Source organism: Acomys russatus, chromosome 17 (assembly GCF_903995435.1).
Source record: "Acomys russatus chromosome 17, mAcoRus1.1, whole genome shotgun sequence".
Lineage (NCBI taxonomy): Eukaryota > Metazoa > Chordata > Mammalia > Rodentia > Muridae > Acomys > Acomys russatus.
The window spans coordinates 39059423-39078750 of NC_067153.1; the positions used below are offsets into that span (position 1 = coordinate 39059423).

Here is a 19328-nt window from a genome sequence, read left to right on the forward strand (position 1 = left end):
TGGTGCACACCCATAATCCCAGCACTTGGGGAGGCAGAGGTAGGTGGATCTCTGCGAATTTGAGGTCAGCCTAGTCTACAAATCGAATCCAGGACAGCCAAGGCTACACAGAGAAACCCTGTCTCCGAAAAGAAAAAAAATTACAAAATAAAAGAGGTTTTGTCCCTGCTCCACTAGAAGCCACACTGGTTGATGGAAGTCCAGATCGGAGCCTCGCCCAGTTATCGTCAGGCCAGCCTCAGGCAGCAGCTGATGGAGCAGATGCACAAACTCACAGCCAAACATTAGGCAGAGAGTGAGCCCAAACTGGAGATTTGCACCCACAGAATCAGCCAAGCAGGGCTCCCTGGGACTCACAGAGTCTGTGCTAGGTCCTCTGCATATAGGCTGTGGTTGTTATCTTGGTGTTTTTGTGGGACTCCTAACAGTAGGAATAGGGGTGCCTCTGACTCTTTCACCTGCTCTTGAGACCCTTTTTCACCTACTGTGTTGCCTCACCCAGGCCTGATATGAGGGTTTGTGCCTTTTGTATCTAGTTTTGCTGTGTTGGGCTGGCATCCCTGGGAGGCCTGCTTTTTTCTGAAGGGAAACAGGAAGAGTGGCTCTGGTGGGAGAGGAGCAGGAAGGAGTGGAAAAGCAAGAGGAAACTGCAGTCAGAATGTACTTACAACAACAGTAACAACAACAAAATTAAATTCCAAAAAAGAAAAGTCTTCACTCTGCCCTTGAGCCCTTTCACAAGCAGCTCATGCATGCAGGTAAACACACATGAACACGTGATAAATGCACGTAAAACAATAGAAAATACAAATCCAACATCTCAATTTATCCAGTAAAATAGGAGAGAAATCAAATGATTCAAGAAAATGTCCTTTCCCCCCCCCCCCCCCCGCCCATTCTTCTTTTACAGTGGAGAGTCACTGATAATTTCCAAAACATTGGGCAAAGAAAAGCTCGGGAGAAACAGAAGAGCTCTTACACAAAAGGTCAGAATCCAGAAGCCTGGCAATTCCTGGAACTAGAAGAATGTAACATGACACCCTTAAGTCCTGAGGAGAAAGAGTTTTCAGCTAAACACACCTCTCGTACCTCAGACATTTTCAAGCATGTATATGATTAGAATAAGGACAAACGGGTGAAGATTCCAAAATTTCCCATACGTTTCTATTCCTCAGGCAACTTGACGGATGTTCCTTCCCAAGGGGGGTGGTAAATGAAGGGAGAAGAATGTGTGGGGGACAAGAAAGGCAAGCAGTAGACCCCTGGTGCGGGGCAATTGACGAACTGAACCCCTACACGACAGCAAGCAGCACCGGGTTCACTTGGTGGCAATCCAGTAAAAGAAATGTGGTCAGTTGTGCTTGGTCCTAAATATTGAGAGGAGCCCAAAGAGGAATTGATGGCAAACACATACAGGAAACTACGGAGAAGAGCTGGTGAGTGGCTCAGAAGGAAAGGGGGCTTGCCACAAGCCTGACAATCTGGGCTCAATGCCCTGAGCCCACATGGTGGAAAGGAAGCTAACTCCCACAGGCTGCCCTCATGTGCTATCACACAGACACACAGACACACACACACACACAGCCCAGATGGGGTGTTTTTTTTTTAATAGAGAAGAAAATTATTAACTTCAGAGAAAACAAAAAATTGTGCAAGAAAGAAAATAGAACCTAGGGAACCTTTTTCTTAGCTAAGGCCTACACTAATGAAACTAATACAGCAGCGATGCCCATCAAACTGGGATGACGAGTAAGGGGGTGGGCAGGTGACTAGCCCAAAGGTTTCCATGTGAGGACACCTACCATGTCAAAACCAACAAACAGGACTAAAAGCATGCTTGTGGCAGGGCATGGTGGAACATGCCTTTACTCCTAGCATTGGGAAAGCTGAGGCAGGCAGATCTCTGTTCCAGGCTGAGGCTAAGAGACTCGAATTTGTGTAGAATCAGGGAAGAAGACTGCATTTCTGGTTTACTGTCAACCCTGTCCCCAACAACTCTAATTTTAAAACATTAAGCAGTAAGGCATGATGACTCACACCTTTAATGACCACAGCACCAGCCTGGTCTGGATACTGAGTTCTAGGCAAGAATCATATCTCTAGTTGGCATGAGTGGCACTCACCTGTGATCCCAGCTCTCGGTAGGCAGAGGCAGGTGGATCGAAGCCAGCCTGGTCTACAAAGCCAAAACTACACAGAGAAATCCTGTCTGGAAAAACAAAAGATAAGCTGAACAGCCAGGCGGCAGTGGCAAATACCTTAATCCCAGCACTTGGGAGGCAGGGGCAGGCAGATCTCTGAGTTCAAGGCTAGCCTGGTCTACAAAGCAATTCCAGGATAATCAGAGCTACCCAGAGAAACCCTGTTATGAAAAACAAAACAAAAAGAGGCAAAATAAAGTACAGCACTGATGATTTCAAGTTCAGTTTAATCACTTATACAGTCTACTATGGACTTTTAAAATAAACTACGTCAGGCCATGCATAATCAGAGTTCATTTAATTTATTAGATGTCCCTTGACAAATTTGCTTTATTTTTTTTAGGTTTTGGTTTCGGTTAAGGTGGTATGGCAGGCAACACAAAAACACCCATTGGCCCTGTCCATCCTCTAGGCACCAAAACCCAGGATGATCAGTCTCCATAGCAAAAGGTACTCTGCAGGTGTGACTAACCTACAGACCCTGAGAAGAATATCATCCCAGGTTATCTTGGTGCGTCCAACCCAGTAACCAAAGGCCCCCCGCCTTCCTGGCAGTGGAAAACCAGACAACCAGTCCATGACAAAGATGCAACTTGACGCTGCTGGTCTTGAAGGTGGAGAAAAGAGAGCTTCTCTAGAAGCTGAGAAGGGCTCTTAGTTGGCCCCAGAAAGAAAGCAGGAATTTCTGCCTTACCATGACAGGGAAGTGAATTCTGCCAATAGCTTGAAGGAGCAGGAGGTGAGCCCCACCCCAACAACCCCAGCTTCCGGAAGGTAACTTAGCCACTGAGGTCTGGATTTTAATCTAGTGAGAGCCGTATTGAGCACCGCACTTGTGTTGTCTCATACCGCTGGGTTTTTGGGTAAGTGTCACAGCAGCAATATGGAGCTGTTAATAACACAATTGTGAGCTCTCCTGGTTTCACATATGAAGTGTTTAAAACAGAATCCGAATGTGTTAAATTTAAATAGACACGTAAAAATGTTTAGGACTTTAAATTTGAAGTGAGAGAGGCAGTTCAAGAACCAAGAAATCGGTGGTTGTGAAAGGAGAAACCTACCAGGTCTTTAAAACCAGTAAAGATTGAGGAGGCAAGTTGAGTTGGGAAAAAGAGGGAGCAGGGAGCCCACATCCTCAGAGCTCAAACACAGAGCTCCTCAGGAGGAGGTGCAAAGGATGCCTGAGCTCCGAGCCCCTAGGATAGCAGATGAAGACTAGAAAGATCCTGCAGGAGGGCTTTTGGGGAGGACACAGGTCCTGGTTTCAAGGGTGTGGGAGATAAGAGAGAGAAGGACCAAGACAGGTCTGCAGGGACAGGAACTGCTCTGAGTGGGCCCAGCGGGTTGCTGGCCATGGGTCCAACCCGAAGCTCTCTAACCTCTGATTCTCCAACCAGGTCTGGTCTGCCCGATGCCCAGCGTTTTGTTTGACACCTGAACTCTATCACTTTGGAGTCCAGGCTCCCTCCCTAGGCTCCTATGCCACCTGAGGCATGGTTGTTGCCCAGAACCAGATGATGCAGTTGCCCTAACTGACCTGTATCCTCCACTGCCATCCAGGCTCAGGGCTCCATCACCACCCTGGGGTCCCACACTTGCTGTAGAAAGCTGTGGGGCTGGTCTTCACTAGCAGGGCCCATGTTCCGTTCCAGGGAACACAAGCAGAAGGCAGCTCTGAGCAGCGTGGGGCTCTTTGCCAAGTATACAACCCTGAGCCCTGGTACCCGCTCCTGGGATGCCAGGACTGGGAGGGTCAAGCTTGTGTCCCACGGTACTTGAGAAACGTGGTCTCCAGGAAGGCTGCTAGCTTTGTCCGGTCATCCTGCAGTGGATGAGTTGGTTACTATGGTAGTATTAGACAGCTTGGCAGACCCCGCACCTTTCCAAACCCCCAACCCCTACCTCCCACCCTTCACCCACCCCCTGCTCACCCACCTCGTGCAGGAAGCCATAGTGCACTAGTTCAGCGGCGAGGTCCTGGGCACTGTCAGCTTAAGAGAGGACATAGGACAAGTGAGTTGTGGTACCAACCAGTGCCCGAGCCCCAGCCCACCTCCTGATCCCCTACCAGCCTACTTGGGAGCAGATCATACGTCAGCTGCCTGTGTAGCCGGTCCTCAAGCACCAAAAGCAGAGTGAGCTGGGGACGGAAGGGCGTGGTCGGGGGCTGACGCTAGAGTTGATTCCTTCCCTTCCCATCTTCCCTAGCCCCACCCAGGGCCCTTGCTCACATGCCAGCGAGCCTTGTCCTCACTTCTCTCCATGTTACATTGCATCTGGACCACCTGAGGGCAGGGAAGCTGTGTTAGCCACAGAGTGCTACTTAGCAAAGGAGCCCAGAAGGAGCCACAGAGACCCCCAAAACGGTAAACATCTCCAAGGGAAGTCCAGAAAGCACATCTCACTGCCAGCTCTGAGCTATTCAGAGAAGGCTTCCAAGGGCTGGCCTTCAGTTTGGGTACAAAATGATGACTGCAATGCCTTGGGGGTGGGGAGAGGGGATAGAGACAGAGACAGAGACGGAATGAACTGTGGGAAATAAGGGAACGTTGTGTCCCAGGATTTGGCTGCTTAGAAAAGCTAGGTGCCAGCAGGAGCAAGCCAGGAGGCTGAGGCTCAGGCTGACTTCCACCAGATCTCTGGGCTGCCAGGATTCAGGACACTTTGACTCCTGGCATTAGAATTTAGGGTGCACGGTGGAAGGAAGGAAGCCGGGAGGACAGGGATCCAGATAGAGGAATGGAGGTGGTCAAAGTCCCCGGGCAACAGGGTCGGGGAAGGGACTGCAAAAGCAAGAAGCCTCTGGGGAAAATGGGTGCCTCCCTTGGATCACAGTTTCCACAAAGGGGTCAGCTTGGATTTGGTCTCTGGCATCCTGGAGGAGAACTGGGATCGGGGAGAGACAGATTCCTCAGAGAAAGGCACCCAGTATCTGGTTGTGGACAATTCAAAGAGACAGCACAGTGCAGCAGGAGTTGGGACTCACCTTCCTGGTCTCTGAGTCAAAGGGTTCTGGTGTTGGGGTTTTGGCCTTTTGGGCTTCCTCCGGGGGTGGGGCTAACACACGGGGAAGTCCCAGGGGCCGAGCAGCGGCAAAATTCATCAGTGGATAGATCCCATTCCTGGAGATAGACGAGGGGGTAGCTGGGGCTCAGGCCTAACAGTACTTTTCCTCACTCAGTCTCATGCCCAGCTCTTACCTGACATCCTCCAGGAATTTGTCCAGCTCCAAGAAGGAGACCTCTGAGTACCTAGAACGGGGTGAGAGGTACATAAGGGGTGTCAGGCCAAAGGCTAGCCAGGCAGCTAGTAGTAGGGGAGGCGTCATTTGGCCTCTGCTCACCGCCACTGCATTGGGGGTCCATGGAGCTGGGGCATCTCAGCCAAGACTGCATGTGGGTCTGTTGCCTTGGTCTTTTCTTCTACCACATTTTCAGGCATAAGGTCTGTGAACCACAAAGACGCTCAGGGAGATGGCCTCAAGCTAAGGGCCCTGAAAAAAAAAAAAAAGACCCTCCCATGTTCTGACCCCAGGATCCTGGCCCCACCCCAGTACTTCTGCTGCTCACACTGGTGCTGGATGAAGCAGTGAGCCGCCAACAGCTTCAGGGAGTGCACTTCAAAGAGTACACGGTGGAAGAGAAGGTTGTGGGCAGAGGGTCGGCGGGCAGGGTCCCGGGCTAGGCAGGAGAGGATGAACTCCTAGGTTGTGGAGAAGAAAGGCGGGTAGTGGGTGGAAGAAAAAAATCTTTGCTCTAGAGGAGATCCCTGAAGACCCTAGACCCCATGGGTCCAATCACCACATCCTCCCGCCTCAGTGACGCTGCAGGAGCCTTCCCGTGTGGATGCACAGTGAAGGAGGCATCCCATTAGCAGCTCAGGATCTGATTCTGTAAACTTGAGAACAGGCAGGCCTTGAGCTCCAAACACCCCATGCTCTACTTCCAGTCACCCTTGTAGCACATGCGAGAGCTCTAGGAGAGTCTCGGAGTGGGCCTTAGTGCACCCCCTGCTACACTGATGACCAGGCCGCACCTCTAGCCTGCCTAGAGCACTTGAGGCACTTGCTGCCAGCCCCAGAGGGCCAAGGGAAGCTGCTCACCCGCATGTTGGGGTCACTCAGTGAGTGCCTGGCTCGAGCAATGGCCTCTTCTGTGACCCGGGTATCCCCGTTGGCTTGGATCTCCAGGACAGCCATCTGGGTGTGGGGACAAATTGGACATGGTGAGATGGAGTAGAGCCCAGAGGAGAAAAGGCTATGAGGCGAGTGGACAGTACCTCCAGTGCACACATCCCAAAGGAGAATATGTCCACAGCAGTCCCATCATTGACTTCTGAAATGGGGACAACAAGGCAGGGTTGGTCAGTCTGATGCGCCAGCAGGCCAGATGCCCTAGAGCCTCTTAAGCACTCACCGCCATACTCCGGTGGGAAAAAGTGCAGGTTTCGGAGTTCCTCCCGCTCAGCTCGAATAGGGCTCCGGAGATCATCAGGAAGTGCTGAGAACGAGCATGGGGCTGAGCAGACCAGTTTCTCCACAGCCCCCACACCCCAGAGGGCCCCACACACCATTGGAGAAGATACGGTACCACACTGCAATGGCGAACACGGAGAGAAAAGAGAGGGTGTCAGTCAGCAGGCTGGTACACTGGGGCAGTCTCTGCCCTGGGCTCCCGCAGGTTCCCGAACCCTGCCCCCTGCCCCGGCTCGCCAGCACCAGAGCCAATCTTGATGAGGCCGTTGTGCTGAATGAAGATGGTGTCGCTGGTCAGGTTCCCGTGGATGATGGGGGGACTGCAGGCGTGCAAAAAACTGGAAGCACAGAGGTAGGGAGGCAGGAAAAACCGGGTCAGAGGGCACCGGAAAGGTGCAAAGCAAGAGGCAAGCTCGTGGGCAAGGCCGGGCCCTCACCTGAGTGCAGACAGGATCTGAGTACACCAGCGCTTCCAGGCCTGGCAGCGGACGCACGACTCCGTCGGGTGGGCACCAAGAGGCTGTTGAGCCTGCGGAGCCCGCCCTCTACCCCGCTCCTGACCCGAGGCCACTCAGAGTCCCCCCCCCACCCCACCCCACTACTGTCCCTAAGTTCTCCTGGATCTCCCTCCAGTCCCCAGCCCACACTCCCCATACCCGGGCGTTCATGGCTTTGTGGTTCTTCTTGGTCTTTTTAAGGAACTGCTTGAGGCTGCCAGACGACACGTATTCTGTGATGAAGATGACCTGCGGGCAGGCGGGCTCCGCCGTTGCGGGTGGGTCCCCATGCTGCCCCACCCAGCCTGTGGCTTTACTCCGCCCCTTCACCCGCCCCTAGCTCACCCTAGCACGGGCCTCAGAGGCGTCCAGCCAATACTTGTGCAGCTTGACGATGTTGGGGTGGTCCACCAGCGCCAGCTGCTCAAACATGGTCTGGATCTTCTCCTGGGGAAGGAGGTTTGGTCGTGGGGGCGCTCGACAGTATGGGGCAAAGGGGGTATGAACAGGCCTCACCTCATGGGCCGAAAAGGCCTTCCTATCCCCGAAGTGGAGCTCATTCCACACCACTTCTACCCCCTCCTCCGTGTCCATGGCCAGAAAGGTGCTCTGGATCCCCGGCATGTTCCCTTGGTTCACCTAGGTGGGAAGATTGTATTTCCTGATACGAATAGACCCAGGGTGTGGACGTGGTCTCTGTTACAGCCTTCCCCCAGGCATGAATGTGCTGCCAGTCCTGCCCAGCTCAGTAGGAGAGCTGGGGGTGGTGAGGCTGGGGAATCTGGCCCCCAGGAGCAGAGGGGTGGTGTCCAGGGGCTGGGCCAGAAGGGAAAGCAGGTTTTAGAGGTTGGGGACTATCCCTAGAGGGGTAGAGGGGGTTCCAAGAGGCACGTGGAGGTGGTCCCAGGATAACATTGATGTTCAAGGAATGGGGGTTTCTCACCAGGGTGTGGGGGTGGGGGAGGGCAAAGGGGTCCGAGAGCCTACAGAGGCCAGGGCGTCAGGGGACACCGGCAGGCTGCCCGGGCCCCACCGCCCAGTGGCCTCCAGCCTTAGGCTACGGGACGGCGGCGTCACCCGCACCCGTGCCCACCTGCTCCCGCCGCTTCTGCCAGCGGCCACACGGGCTCTCCTCCAGGATGTCGCTCTCGTCCTCGCTCTCGTCCTCCCGCTCGCGCTCCCGGCCTCGCCTGGGCGCCGGCTCCGGGGCCGCCATGGCTCGGCGAGCCCAGGCCGCCGCCCTCCGCGCAAGCCTTCTCCCCGCTCCTGCCCGCCCTGGCCCAGCGCCCGGCAGCCCAACCTGGAGCCCAACGGAGCGGCCGCCGCGAGCCCTCTTCGGCTCCGGGAATTGGGAGGCGCGGGCTCGCAGCGGACCCGAGGGAGGAGTCGACCCGCCCCTCTAGAGCCGCCTCTGCGGGCTGGTGCTGGAGTGTAGCTCTACCGAGGGCGAAAGAGCCCCGCCCCGTCATCCAGACCACTCCTGCTCCCCCAAAAGCTCCGCCCAAAGGAGACGCGCCCCTCAAAGGCACCACCCATTCCTGCGGAGGCCTCTCCAAGGCTTCCCAGGCAGCTGTGGCTCTCCTAGAGGACTGTATCTGACCTGGGGGATCACTTCTGCGCAACTCTTGGAGCCAGTTCTTCCTGCACCACATTCGGATCCTGCTCCTATTACATATGTCCTGAATTCGGCCTGACATAGAGCGTCCGAGAGTCTGGAGGGGGCAGCAAGGGTCAAGGGCATCTGGGGGCAGGCACTTCAGTGGCAGGAGGCCATATGATCTCAGAAATGGGGCCATCAGGAAAGGAAAACATCACTAAAGGTGGCGCATGAATGCACCAACACACCACCAGACAAGATGCACTTTAAACCCTCACCACCTGTCTCTCCCTGGCCCAGAATTCCGTACTTCTCTTTCAGCTTGCAAGCCCACTTTGCATAATGGAAAGTTTCTCTTTTTTCCCCATATGTGACCCTCTCCTTTCCACTATGGGCTCCCTTGAAACAATGGAGCCACAAAGAGTTAGAGTTTCTCCCTTGCCTCATCCAGCAGAATTCCCCTTTACCCACCCCTCAACTGCCCTCACTCTCACATCTGCCCTCCCATCACCTTCACCTCCCCTTGCTATATAGTGACCCTGCCTGCTCTCTTAAATATAAACACCAGCTGGCCCCTGACCAGCTCGGCTCCCTTTGCTCCTGGCTTGTGTCATAGCCTGCTCAGAATGCAGCAGCTTGCCCTGGTCTTCTACCCATCCTAACCTGAAAAGAGCTAGGCAGTTTAGTAGATCAAGATGAGTTAACCCTCCACTCGCCACAGAAGCCAGAACAGGGCCAATGCTTGGAAGACACTTCCCGAGTCCCTGGATCCACCTATTTGTGTCTGTTTAACTGGGACCTTGGTCACACTGGAGTGTCTGCACCAAAACTGTTAGCAGAGCATCTTGGGGGCGGGGCAGGTACTAGGGATGTTGTAGCCAGTCAGTGATGGTGCACACTTTTAATTCTAGCACCTGGAAGGCAGAGGCAGGCAGATTTCTGTGAGTTCGAGGTCACCCTGGCCTACAGAACAAGTTCCAGGACAACCAGAAATACACAGAGAAACCCTGTTTCAAAAAAAAAAAAGTTGTGACATTGAGGACTCTTGCAGAGGCTCCACATTCAATTCTCAGCAATTGTGTGACAGTTCACAACTACCTGTTACTCCAGTTTCAGGGGATCTGATGCCCTTTTCTGTTCTCCATGAGTTTCAAGCACACACATGGTGGTACATGTACATACATGTAGGCACTCATTATTACATACAAATAAAATAAATCTTAAAACCAATCCATAACACCTAGGCTAGCGGCATGCGTGCACACATCACTGCTGGCTGGACCACAGGCTTTCTGAGGACCACAGAGAAGACGTTTCCCCTAGGCTCCATCTAACCAGCCACTGCTGGTTTCTATAAGCAGCCTAAGTGGAAGTCAAACCTATGCTGGGCTCTGGCTATTTACTGTACTTGACAGGCCCCTCCATTGTTGCTCTGACTGTGTCTTATGTATGGAATACACTTCCTGTCATCCGTTGGGTCTACTTCCTCCAGGTGGCATTTCTCAGATGAACCTCCTGGGCTCCATCCTTGCATGCTCCCTAGCCTCACAACTGTTTTCATGGCACTGGGCACCTGACCGCCTTTGTTGATCTGCTTTATCTGCCCACGCTTCAACGTGGGTCTGTAAGGGCAGGGTGTCTGCTCTTGGTGCCAAGGACAGTATTCACACCAGGGCCCCATCAATAGTGCGATGGATGTGTGGGCAAGGATACACTGGCTTAAGTAGGTGCTTCAAAGAGCTTCTCGAGGCAGCAACATTTGAGCCAAACTTTGATGCATTTTCTTCCTCTTTCTGCCCTATAACCAGTCACAGGTCACAGAGATGTGTGCATCCTAACCCCTAGCGCTTGGGAAGTGCCTTTATTTTGAGACAAACTCTTGTTGGATCTTGGGAGGGTTCTGGAATCCAACATTTGGCATGGGGCCTAAGACTGAGGTCTGCTCTTGGTCGCCTTCCTCGGCCACTGTGCCAGATCCAGTTGCCCCCACACCCTGAGTCTCTGCCTCTGCACCTATGCAATGCCACATTCTGTCAGGCGCTTACCATTTATCAGATGTCCTCTGGTCATACCCCTTCTCAGAAATCATCTCTGCCCTTGACATCCCGCCTTGTGTTTTAGCACCCAGTATCTTTCTTATACCTCCTGTGGATCTATCATGGCTCCTTAGGTGACCCATCATGGTCTCTCTGAGCCTGTCCCTGCTGATCCAATTTCTGAATTTGTTTCCCTCTATCATGTGGCTCTCAGGGCTTAGGCAGATGTCTCCAAAGGCCAGGCAATTCAGGTAGGAAGAAAGGAAGCTAGAAAAATACTCCCGGGAATGTGGCAAGGACCCTTGACCAGGTATGGCCTGAAAGTAAAGAACACCTTGCCTGTGTCAAGGATTACAATGTAGCTGTGGGCATCACTCCAGCCAGAGTCTCAGCTACAAGGAAAGACTGCCATACAACAGGCACGCACCCCAGAATCCCCAGAAGAACATGGGAAATACTTTGAGACTGTGCACAGAATAGGAACAAACCCTGAAGAATCAAAGAGTGGGGTCCTAGGCAAGCGCAGCTTATGAGCTCGGTGGGTGGGTGGGTGGGTGGGTGGGGTCTGGATTCACTGTGTGGAGGGCTTCCTACTACAGACTTTTGTAATCAATCTGGCTTGACTCACAAACGTTGCTATAGACCATTAATGCAGAGGCTGGACCTGGTAATGATCCTCAAAATAATTCAAGCAGACCCCCGTAGGTGATGCTCAAGTCACCAGACTGAGGGTGGCACTGTATACACATTCCCTTACTAAGGGTCTATGTCTATGTGTGGCTCCTTGGCTCGCTCTGGAGCTTTGGGGACTAAGCCTAGCCTCTTGCACACACTAAGCAGGTCTTCTACCAGTGAGCTACACCCCCAGCCTTGGGAACTTGTTTTGTTTTGGTTGGTTGGTTGGTTTTGTCTCACTTTTGGTAGCCCTGGCTGTCCTGGAACTCACTATGTAGCCTGGTCACTATGTAGACCAGGCTGGCCTTGAACTAATTCACAGAGATCTGCCTGTGTGTCTGCCTCCTGTGTACTGGAGGCATGTAAAGCAGTGTGCCATCACACCCAACTTTTGGGAAACTTCAAATAGACACATTCAAGTAGACATCAATGTCTGGTCAGATCTGGCAAACTCCATTTCATCCTCCTCCCGCCTCCCAATATTCCCTCTGCTCATTTCCCAGCCCTATCCCTTCAGAAATTGGTTGGGGTTCATTAGGAGATCTTGCCATGTGCCTTGCTTCCCAGTTTCTCTTTCTGCTTCGTGACTTCCCTCACCGTGTGCACAACGGCTTCCACAATGGCTGTTGCACACTGCCTTGCAGTTCACCCACCTCTGCGGGCAAGTTTTCTGACATGCTGCTTAGATCTGTCAGTTGTTAAACCCATTTCATTCTACTGACTGTGGTTGCCAGTGTGGCAGTTTCGTTTAGTAAAATACTGGTTTCCTGGTGATATCTCTGGGCTTGCCTCACCATTTTGGTGACCAGGGCCTGTGCCTGTTGCTTCTCCATTGTTTCTGGGAGTTCTCCTTTCCGCAGCCACCATCACTCTTGGTGTGCCCTGGTCTTTGATGGTGTGGTGGGCACTGTTTCATTCTATGTGTTTTGAGATGAGAACCTCGATATATTGTTCAGGATGCTTGTAAACGGCTCAAAAGGATCTTTTCATTTTAGACTCCCAGATGCTGAGATGAGGGAAAACCATAAAAAAAAAAAAAAAAAATTGTACCACTGTGCCTTGCTGGCACTGCTTTGAAAAGTGGAGTGCACTCAACAAGGCACAGCTTCTTCCAGGGAAATTTGATTGTGATTTTGAATATCAGTGATCGGGAGCCATGTTACCTGTGTTCAAGACCATCCAGTTGGGTGTGCCTTCACGTTGGGGGCTCTGTATACCTATTGCTATTTCTAGGTTCCTTAGATTATTAGGGTGAGCCACCAAATCCAGCCCTCAGGATCTTTTTTTTTTTTTTTTTAAGATTTATTTATTTATTATTATGTATATAGTGCTCCTGCAGGCCAGAAGAGGGCACCATATCACATTACAGATGGTTATGAGCCACCATGTGGTTGCTGGGAATTGAACTCAGGACCTTTGGAAGAGCAGGTGGTGCTCTTAACCACTGAGCCATCTCTCCAGCCCCCTCAGGATCTTTTAAAAAGATGTTTGAGGATGGGCGTGGTGGTGAACGCCTTTAATCCCAGCACTCAGGAGGCAGAGGTAGGCGGATCGCTGTGAGTTTGAGGCCAGCCTGGCCCACAAAGCGAGTCCAAGACAGCCAAGGCTACACAGAGAAACCCTGTCTCAAAACACAAACAAACAAACAAATAAAATAAAAATTTAAAAAAAAAAGAAAAAAATGTTTGAGAGATCTCCAGTTTTCCATCTTTCCTGATCCCAAGGTGATCCGCGATGGAAGAAGTGCCAGATTCTTCTGTGTCTCCTTCAGTCAAAAATAGCTGCAAATGTGACTCGTGGCAGGTCTCTGGGCCACATAGGAATTAGATGCTTCCTGACCCTCCAGTGTCTCAGCCGTGGTATGGGATGGAGGCCATCCATGTGTTTTGCTGTGAAGCCATCAGTCCCCACTGTGAGCCCTGCATCAGATGAGTCAGCTCCTACCCCAGCCTCTACATAGGAGAGCCTGGAGGGGCTCTCACAGGCAGATGACATACTCCTCTTCCTCCCTTGTTGCCATGGCTCTGCTCCTCTCTGGGTGGTTCCCTGCCCTGTTGGGTTTGTCAAACAACTCCTCCTGGGCCTGGAGTGGTCAAGAAAGACTAGGCAAACTGAGTGAGGGAAAGAGGCAGGCACTGGACTACCCCCAATCTGTCCTTCATGTCACCAGGAAAAAGGAACAAATAGTAAGTTGGCAGCTGGACAAGAAGTCATGTCTGACCAGCAGAGAATAAAGCTGCCAGAACTAAGTTAATACCTGGCATTCAGGCTTCAGCCTTCTGTGACTTCCCCCACAACCTCTCTCCTCTCTCTCTCTCTCTCTCTCTCTCTCTCTCCCTCTCTCTGTGTGTGTGTTGCTTTGTTGTTGTTTTGACGTTTGTTCAAGGCCGAGTTCTGCAAACTCATGATCTCTCTGCCACAACCTCTGAGTGCTGAGATTACAGGCACAGGCCTCTATGCCCAGTATAAAGTCAGTTTTGAACACAAGCTATTAACTCATTTGTGCTTTTCTATTGTTTCTATAGCAACCCTAATTTCCTTTTAGCTAGAAGCATGCCTTGGCTTGATTTGTTGGGGGAGGAGTCTTCTATTTAGATAAGAAGAGAAAAACTACAAGCAGGTTAAAAGGTGTCCCTGAGTCGGGCGAGGTGCCACATGCCTTTAATCCTAGTACTCCAGAGGCAGAGGCAGGCGGATCGCTGTGAGTTCGAGGGCAGCCTGGTCTGCAAAGCAAGTCCAGGACAGCCAAAGCTAACATGGAGAAACCCTGTCTCAACAAAACAAAACAAACAAAAACAAAAACAAAAGCTGTCCCATGGCACTGTCACTGCAGACATTTTTGGATCATTTCTAGGAGACATTTGACTTGTACACATGACCACCTCTGAGTCAGGTGCTGTTATTTATGCCCCTTAGATTGGGAAGAAAAAAAAAAAAAAGGAAACTAGAATGTTGAGATATCAATTATTGGCCAAAGAGTAGGTAGACAGTGGCCAACGGTGGTACTGGGAGTTGAAAGCAGTAGCCGAAGCTGGGAGCCTAGATTCACTCTTCTCCCCTACCCCCAAATAAAATAATAAAAGGGATAGAGAGATGGCTTAGAGGTTACGAGTACCATCTGCTCTTCCAAAGGTCCCGAATTCAATTCCCAGCAACCACATGGTGGCTCACAACCATCTGTAATGAAATATGCTTCCTCCTTATGTGGGCAGAATACTGTATAAATAATAAATAAATATATATTTTTTAAAGTAATAAAAGGGAAATATTACTAGATTCAATCTCTTCAGAAGCCATGGTCAGAGCTGGGTGCAGTGACGCATGGCTTTAATCCCAGCATTCAGGAAGAAGAGGCTAGCCTGGTCTACAAAGAGAGTTCCAGAACAGCCAAGGCTACACAGAGGAACCCTGTCTTGAAATACAAAATCAAAACAAAAGCCATGGTCAGTTTGTGAGTGTAGCAGTGTAAGGCTGGGAGACACTTTCTCAAGGGATCTCAGAATGAGAAGACTTGCTTTGGGGAACAGCAAATGCAGAGACTAACAGCCACAAGACTGGGCTACTGCCCCTCTGGCATGCTGACCCCACTCACCTTCCTCCTTTTCAGACACACAGGATGCTGCCCACTGACTATCCCAGAACACTTCATGCCTGCTTGTCAGCATTGTCCAAACCTTGATTGTGTCTGAGGATCCTGAATATCTTAGAACAGTATATAGCCAGCGACATCCTTTCAGCGGCAGACAAGAATTTGCTGGGTGAGGAAGCAGCTCGTGGTTGGTGCTTACAAGTTTCCAGCCAGTCACTGGAACCTGGCATGTGGTTACTTTTCAAGTCACAGTAGTAATCCCTGAGCCCTCCATGGCTGGCCAAGGTAAAGGAATGTGCCTCAGCCCAGGGCTCCCACAGCCTAACCCCTCTGGATCGGAACCGCATGCTCACAGCGGTGGCAGGATGGGAGCATCAGATCAAAGAGCAATTCGGAAGGTGGTGGGTCTGCCTGGCTACCCTTTTGCTGTGTCTATGGTCTTGGTCTGAGGATAGTGGAGTCTGAGCACTGCTGTGGTTGAGTTCAAGTCCTGAGAGAAACGTACTCATCCCTCTGCAAGTTCTCAGCCTCTGGGTCGTGACCCCTTTGAGGGTTGCTATCAGATATCTACAGTACAATTCATAACAGTATCAAAGTTGCATCATGAAGCAGCAATGGAAGGATGCTGTGGTCGGGGGTCACCACAGCATGAAGGTTGAGAACCACTATATCTAGAATATAATATGAATTCCATTTCTCTTGTCTTCCCCAACTCTGTGATGTCAGACGGGGTGCCATTCTAAGGACCTAAGAGCCTCCAGAATCTTTACCTTTGTGGACACAGGGTTCAGGCACCAGGTCCTGGTAGGCCACAGCAGTGTGGCAAGTACCCTCTCTCCTCTTTTCTCTCTGGCTGCTTTACTCTGAGCATAGTAATATGGAATTTCCTGGCGGCATAGAAAATTAAAAGGTGGGGAGAGGTCCTGGTATCTAAATGGCTGATCACAAGAGTGCCTCTGGGGGGGGGGGGGGGGGGGGGGGGGGGGGGGGGGGTGGGGCTGGAGAGATGGCTCAGTAGTTAAGAGCACTGCCTGCTCTTCCAAAGGTCCAGAGTTCAATTCCCAGCAACCACACGGTGGCTCACAACTATCTATAATGTGATCTGATGCCCTCTTCTGGCTTGCAGGTGTACATGCAGGCAGAGCACTGTATACCTAATAATAAATAAATAAATAAACATTTTTTTAAAAAGAGTGACTCTGGATCCCAGAGTATGGGGCGCAGTATCCAGGCAGCCTAGCTAGAGGAGAGATCCTCCACACTTCACACAGTTCACCCACAGCTTAGGCTCAGGTCATGAAAACAATACAAGATAAATAACAATAAAAAGGCTCTACATTTTGCCTGCTGGAATGATTGAGTGTGGAGAGAGAACATGGTTGACAAATGGCAGTGATGATGGCCCAAGGGTTAGAAGTATCTAAAATAACATGTTAGGTTTACTGCTCAGTGCCACCAAAAACAACGAGCCAATCAGCCAGACGTGCTATTATATTTATAGAAGTATATAAATTTATATTATTTATAGATCACACAGAAAAAGAATTCTCCAATTTGAGACGTGGAGAAGAACTTCAAAGAGACAAGCAAGAGCTAAAATCACATGCCGGGCGTGGTGTCTCACACCTGTAATCCTAGCGCTCAGAAGGCAGAGAGGCAGGCAGTCCAAGGCCAGCCTGGTCTACAAAGTGAGTCCAAGACAGCCAAGGCTACACAACGAAATCCTGTCTCGAAAAGCAAAACCAAATGAAAAAAAAAGCTAAAATCACTGCCTTTGAAGTTGTGAAAGAAGGAAAGAAAGAAAGACCAGCCTGTAGTAGAGCAATTCCCGGATTTTGGAAGTTCAGCACAGATAGGATCAGCTCAGAGAAAACTATGTTCAGAGACATTGCAGGTAGTCTGGGCAGGTTCTTCTAAACAGCAGGAGGCAGCCAAGGCCACTGTGGGTACCCACACTACTGACTAAGTTAGGGGACCCAGGCACAGCCCTACCCTCTATACCTGGCCCAGATCAGTGGTTAATTGCACTCTGGGGGCACTCCTAGGAGCACGGCTTAACAGCAACCTCTGTCCACATGTCAGACCGTTTGGTTCCTTTGTTTAATATCTTCATTAAGGATTAAGATTTTGTGAATGAAGCTTCAAACAAGAGCTTTAGGGGTGAGGCTAAGGAAACCGAGCCAACAAGTGGCGCTCACCGAGGGGCACAATGGGTTCTGTAACTTCTAATGGTACAAGGAAAGATTTTGAAGATACAGAAATGCTATTTCAGTGTATCAGCAAAATCGCAACTACTGTTGCAAAAATCTTTCCTGCTTTGAACTTAGAGGGAATTTTCTGTTTTTTTTTTTCCTTTGTCTTTTTTATTGTATTTCATTCTTAGAAGGATTAGAAGAAAGGCTAATAAGATAGGAAAACCAGAAGTGTCAGTAAATTCTATCATTTTGGAAAGAATTGCAGACTTGACTGAACAGATGGAGAAAATGTGGAAAGAAATTGAAGGGCTGGGAAAACAAAAAGCACCTTTGGTAAAAGGGGGTGAAGAAAAATGGAAACTAGTTGAACAGAGAAAACATGATGAGGTCTGGATGGTTGATTTCTATTCTCCGCAGTATCATCCCTGTCAGGTTTTTTTGTTTGTTTGTTTTTTGTTTTTTCTTTTGTTTTGTTTTTTTTTGTTTGTTTTTTTAAATACCTGCAGGCCAGAAGAGGGCATCAGATCTCATTATAGATGGTTATGCGACACCATGTGGTTGCTGGAAATTGAACTCAGGACCTTTGGAAGAGCAGATGGTGCTCTTAACCACTGAGACATCTCTCCAGCCTTCCCCCCACCAGGTCTTAATGCCAGAATGGAAATGAAATGTTTCGGCTAGCTCAGTTAGTAGAGCTCTTAATCCCAGGGTCGTGGGATTGGGCCCCATTTTGGGAGCCACTTGTTGGCTCAGTTTCCTTAACAATTCTTTATTATGAACTTATTAAGTAAATGTCCCTCTCTTACAACCCAGCTACCCTAAACAGGAGGGAAAGGAGACTAAGGAGAACAAGAACAAACTCTTCTGGGTGTCAGTTCCTGGGAACGATTCCCCTGGCGTAGTTGGCAGCATTTCAGAAGACCAGCAATTCCACCAAAGTTGCTGCTGGAACCTGGAGCAAACCAGAACCCGGAGCCTCACCTGGAGCCCAAAGCCTTGAAGCCTTCCCTGGAGAAGTTCTCTCTAGGAGCATCTCAAAGTGGAGCAATGAACAGCCAAACAATACCAAGACTCAAAAAGCCCAGCCTCCTGTTTTGGGCTCATATATATCTCTCCTCTCAGCATCTGTACCAACATGTTTTTCAGCTGGCAAAAACCAAGAACCCCACCCCCACCCCCCCCCCCCCCCGCCTCCAATGAAGTGGTTCATCTTCTAGTGGATAAACATCACCTGCTATCTCATAAGTCTGCTCCCCATCCTACACATGGGATCAAAACAAAAGCAAGTTTATCTCCACTACAGTTAAGAGCATTGGAGAACCCAGGTTTGATTCCCAGTACCTACACAATGGCTCACAGCTGCCTGTACCTCCTGTTCCAGGTGATCTGATACCTTCTTCTGATCTCCACAGGAACCAGGAACACACTTGGCAAATAGACATACATGCAAGGCAAAACATTCATACAATAAAGGCAAGTAAAGATATAAAATCCAAAAATGATAATCATAAACAAAGTTAAAATTAAAAAATATGAACTTTGGTGGGGTTTTTTTTTTTTTTAGATTTATTTCATTTTATGTCCATGAGTGTTTTGCGTGTGTGTGTGTGTGTGTGTGTGTGTGTGTGTGTGTGTGTGTACACCACCCGAGTCTCTAGTGCCCTTGGAGGCCGGAGGAGGATGTTGAACCAATTTGAACAGGAGTTATGGATGGTTGTGAGTCATCATGTGTTTAACCCAACCCAGGTCCTCTGAAAGAGCCAAGTGCTCTTAACCTCTGAAATATCTCACCAGCACCTGTTGTTTTGTCCTTGTAGTTTTTGTGGGGTATCCTACACCACTCAGGGACTCTGCCAGCTGAAAAGCCGTGCCCTTGAATCTTCCAAACACTGAGTCAAAAGAAACCATTTTCTCCATAAAACAACAGAAAAGCCTCAAATCATTCAAGGTAACAGGAATGTCAGGCATATGTGCCCTGGCAAATTATCTCCCAGGGCAGTTGCTAGTCCCTACTTGCGGGGGGGGGGTGACCCACAAGACTGCACTGCACAAAGGGCACAGCAA

General features: G+C 50.3%; 2 protein-coding genes across 3 annotated transcripts in view; both read right to left on the reverse strand.

The window, feature by feature from the left end:
* Positions 1-3759: 3759 nt before the first annotated feature.
* Nrbp2 (nuclear receptor binding protein 2) lies at positions 3760-8432 on the reverse strand. 2 transcript variants are annotated; one of them, XM_051159782.1, is made up of 18 exons: positions 8266-8426; positions 7689-7811; positions 7518-7619; positions 7332-7421; positions 7113-7153; positions 6919-7013; positions 6771-6794; positions 6617-6700; positions 6480-6535; positions 6304-6399; positions 5771-5903; positions 5545-5647; positions 5402-5452; positions 5188-5323; positions 4433-4486; positions 4278-4341; positions 4137-4192; positions 3760-4023 (listed from the first exon to the last, which is right to left on the reverse strand). In XM_051159782.1, the coding sequence occupies exons 1-18, from the start codon at positions 8386-8388 to the stop codon at positions 3955-3957; spliced, it is 1500 nt and encodes a 499-aa protein (XP_051015739.1). In that variant the 5' UTR covers positions 8389-8426; the 3' UTR covers positions 3760-3954. The 2 variants fall into 2 exon arrangements, 1 of the variants encoding a protein (XP_051015739.1); XR_007832189.1 differs by lacking the exons at positions 6919-7013; positions 7113-7153 and having other exon boundaries at positions 4137-4341; positions 6617-6794; positions 8266-8432.
* Positions 8433-8840: 408 nt separating this feature from the next.
* Eppk1 (epiplakin 1) overlaps positions 8841-19328 on the reverse strand; it is a 35387-nt gene continuing 24899 nt past the window's right edge. The window contains exon 4 of the mRNA XM_051159345.1: positions 8841-8884. Coding sequence (XP_051015302.1) covers positions 8841-8884 — 44 coding nt within the window. The remainder of the gene's footprint in view (positions 8885-19328) is intronic.

Excerpts from the sequence above, each read along its gene's own strand:
- Nrbp2 (XM_051159782.1), bottom strand. The coding sequence starts at position 8,388 with ATGGCGGCCCCGGAGCCGGCGCCCAGGCGAGGCCGGGAGCGCGAGCGG. Across the intron at positions 6,536-6,616 it reads TTTCCCACCGGAGTATGGCG|AAGTCAATGATGGGACTGCT; the intron begins GTGAGTGCTTAA and ends TCCCCATTTCAG. Across the intron at positions 4,342-4,432 it reads AGGACAAGGCTCGCTGGCAT|CTCACTCTGCTTTTGGTGCT; the intron begins GTGAGCAAGGGC and ends TTCCGTCCCCAG.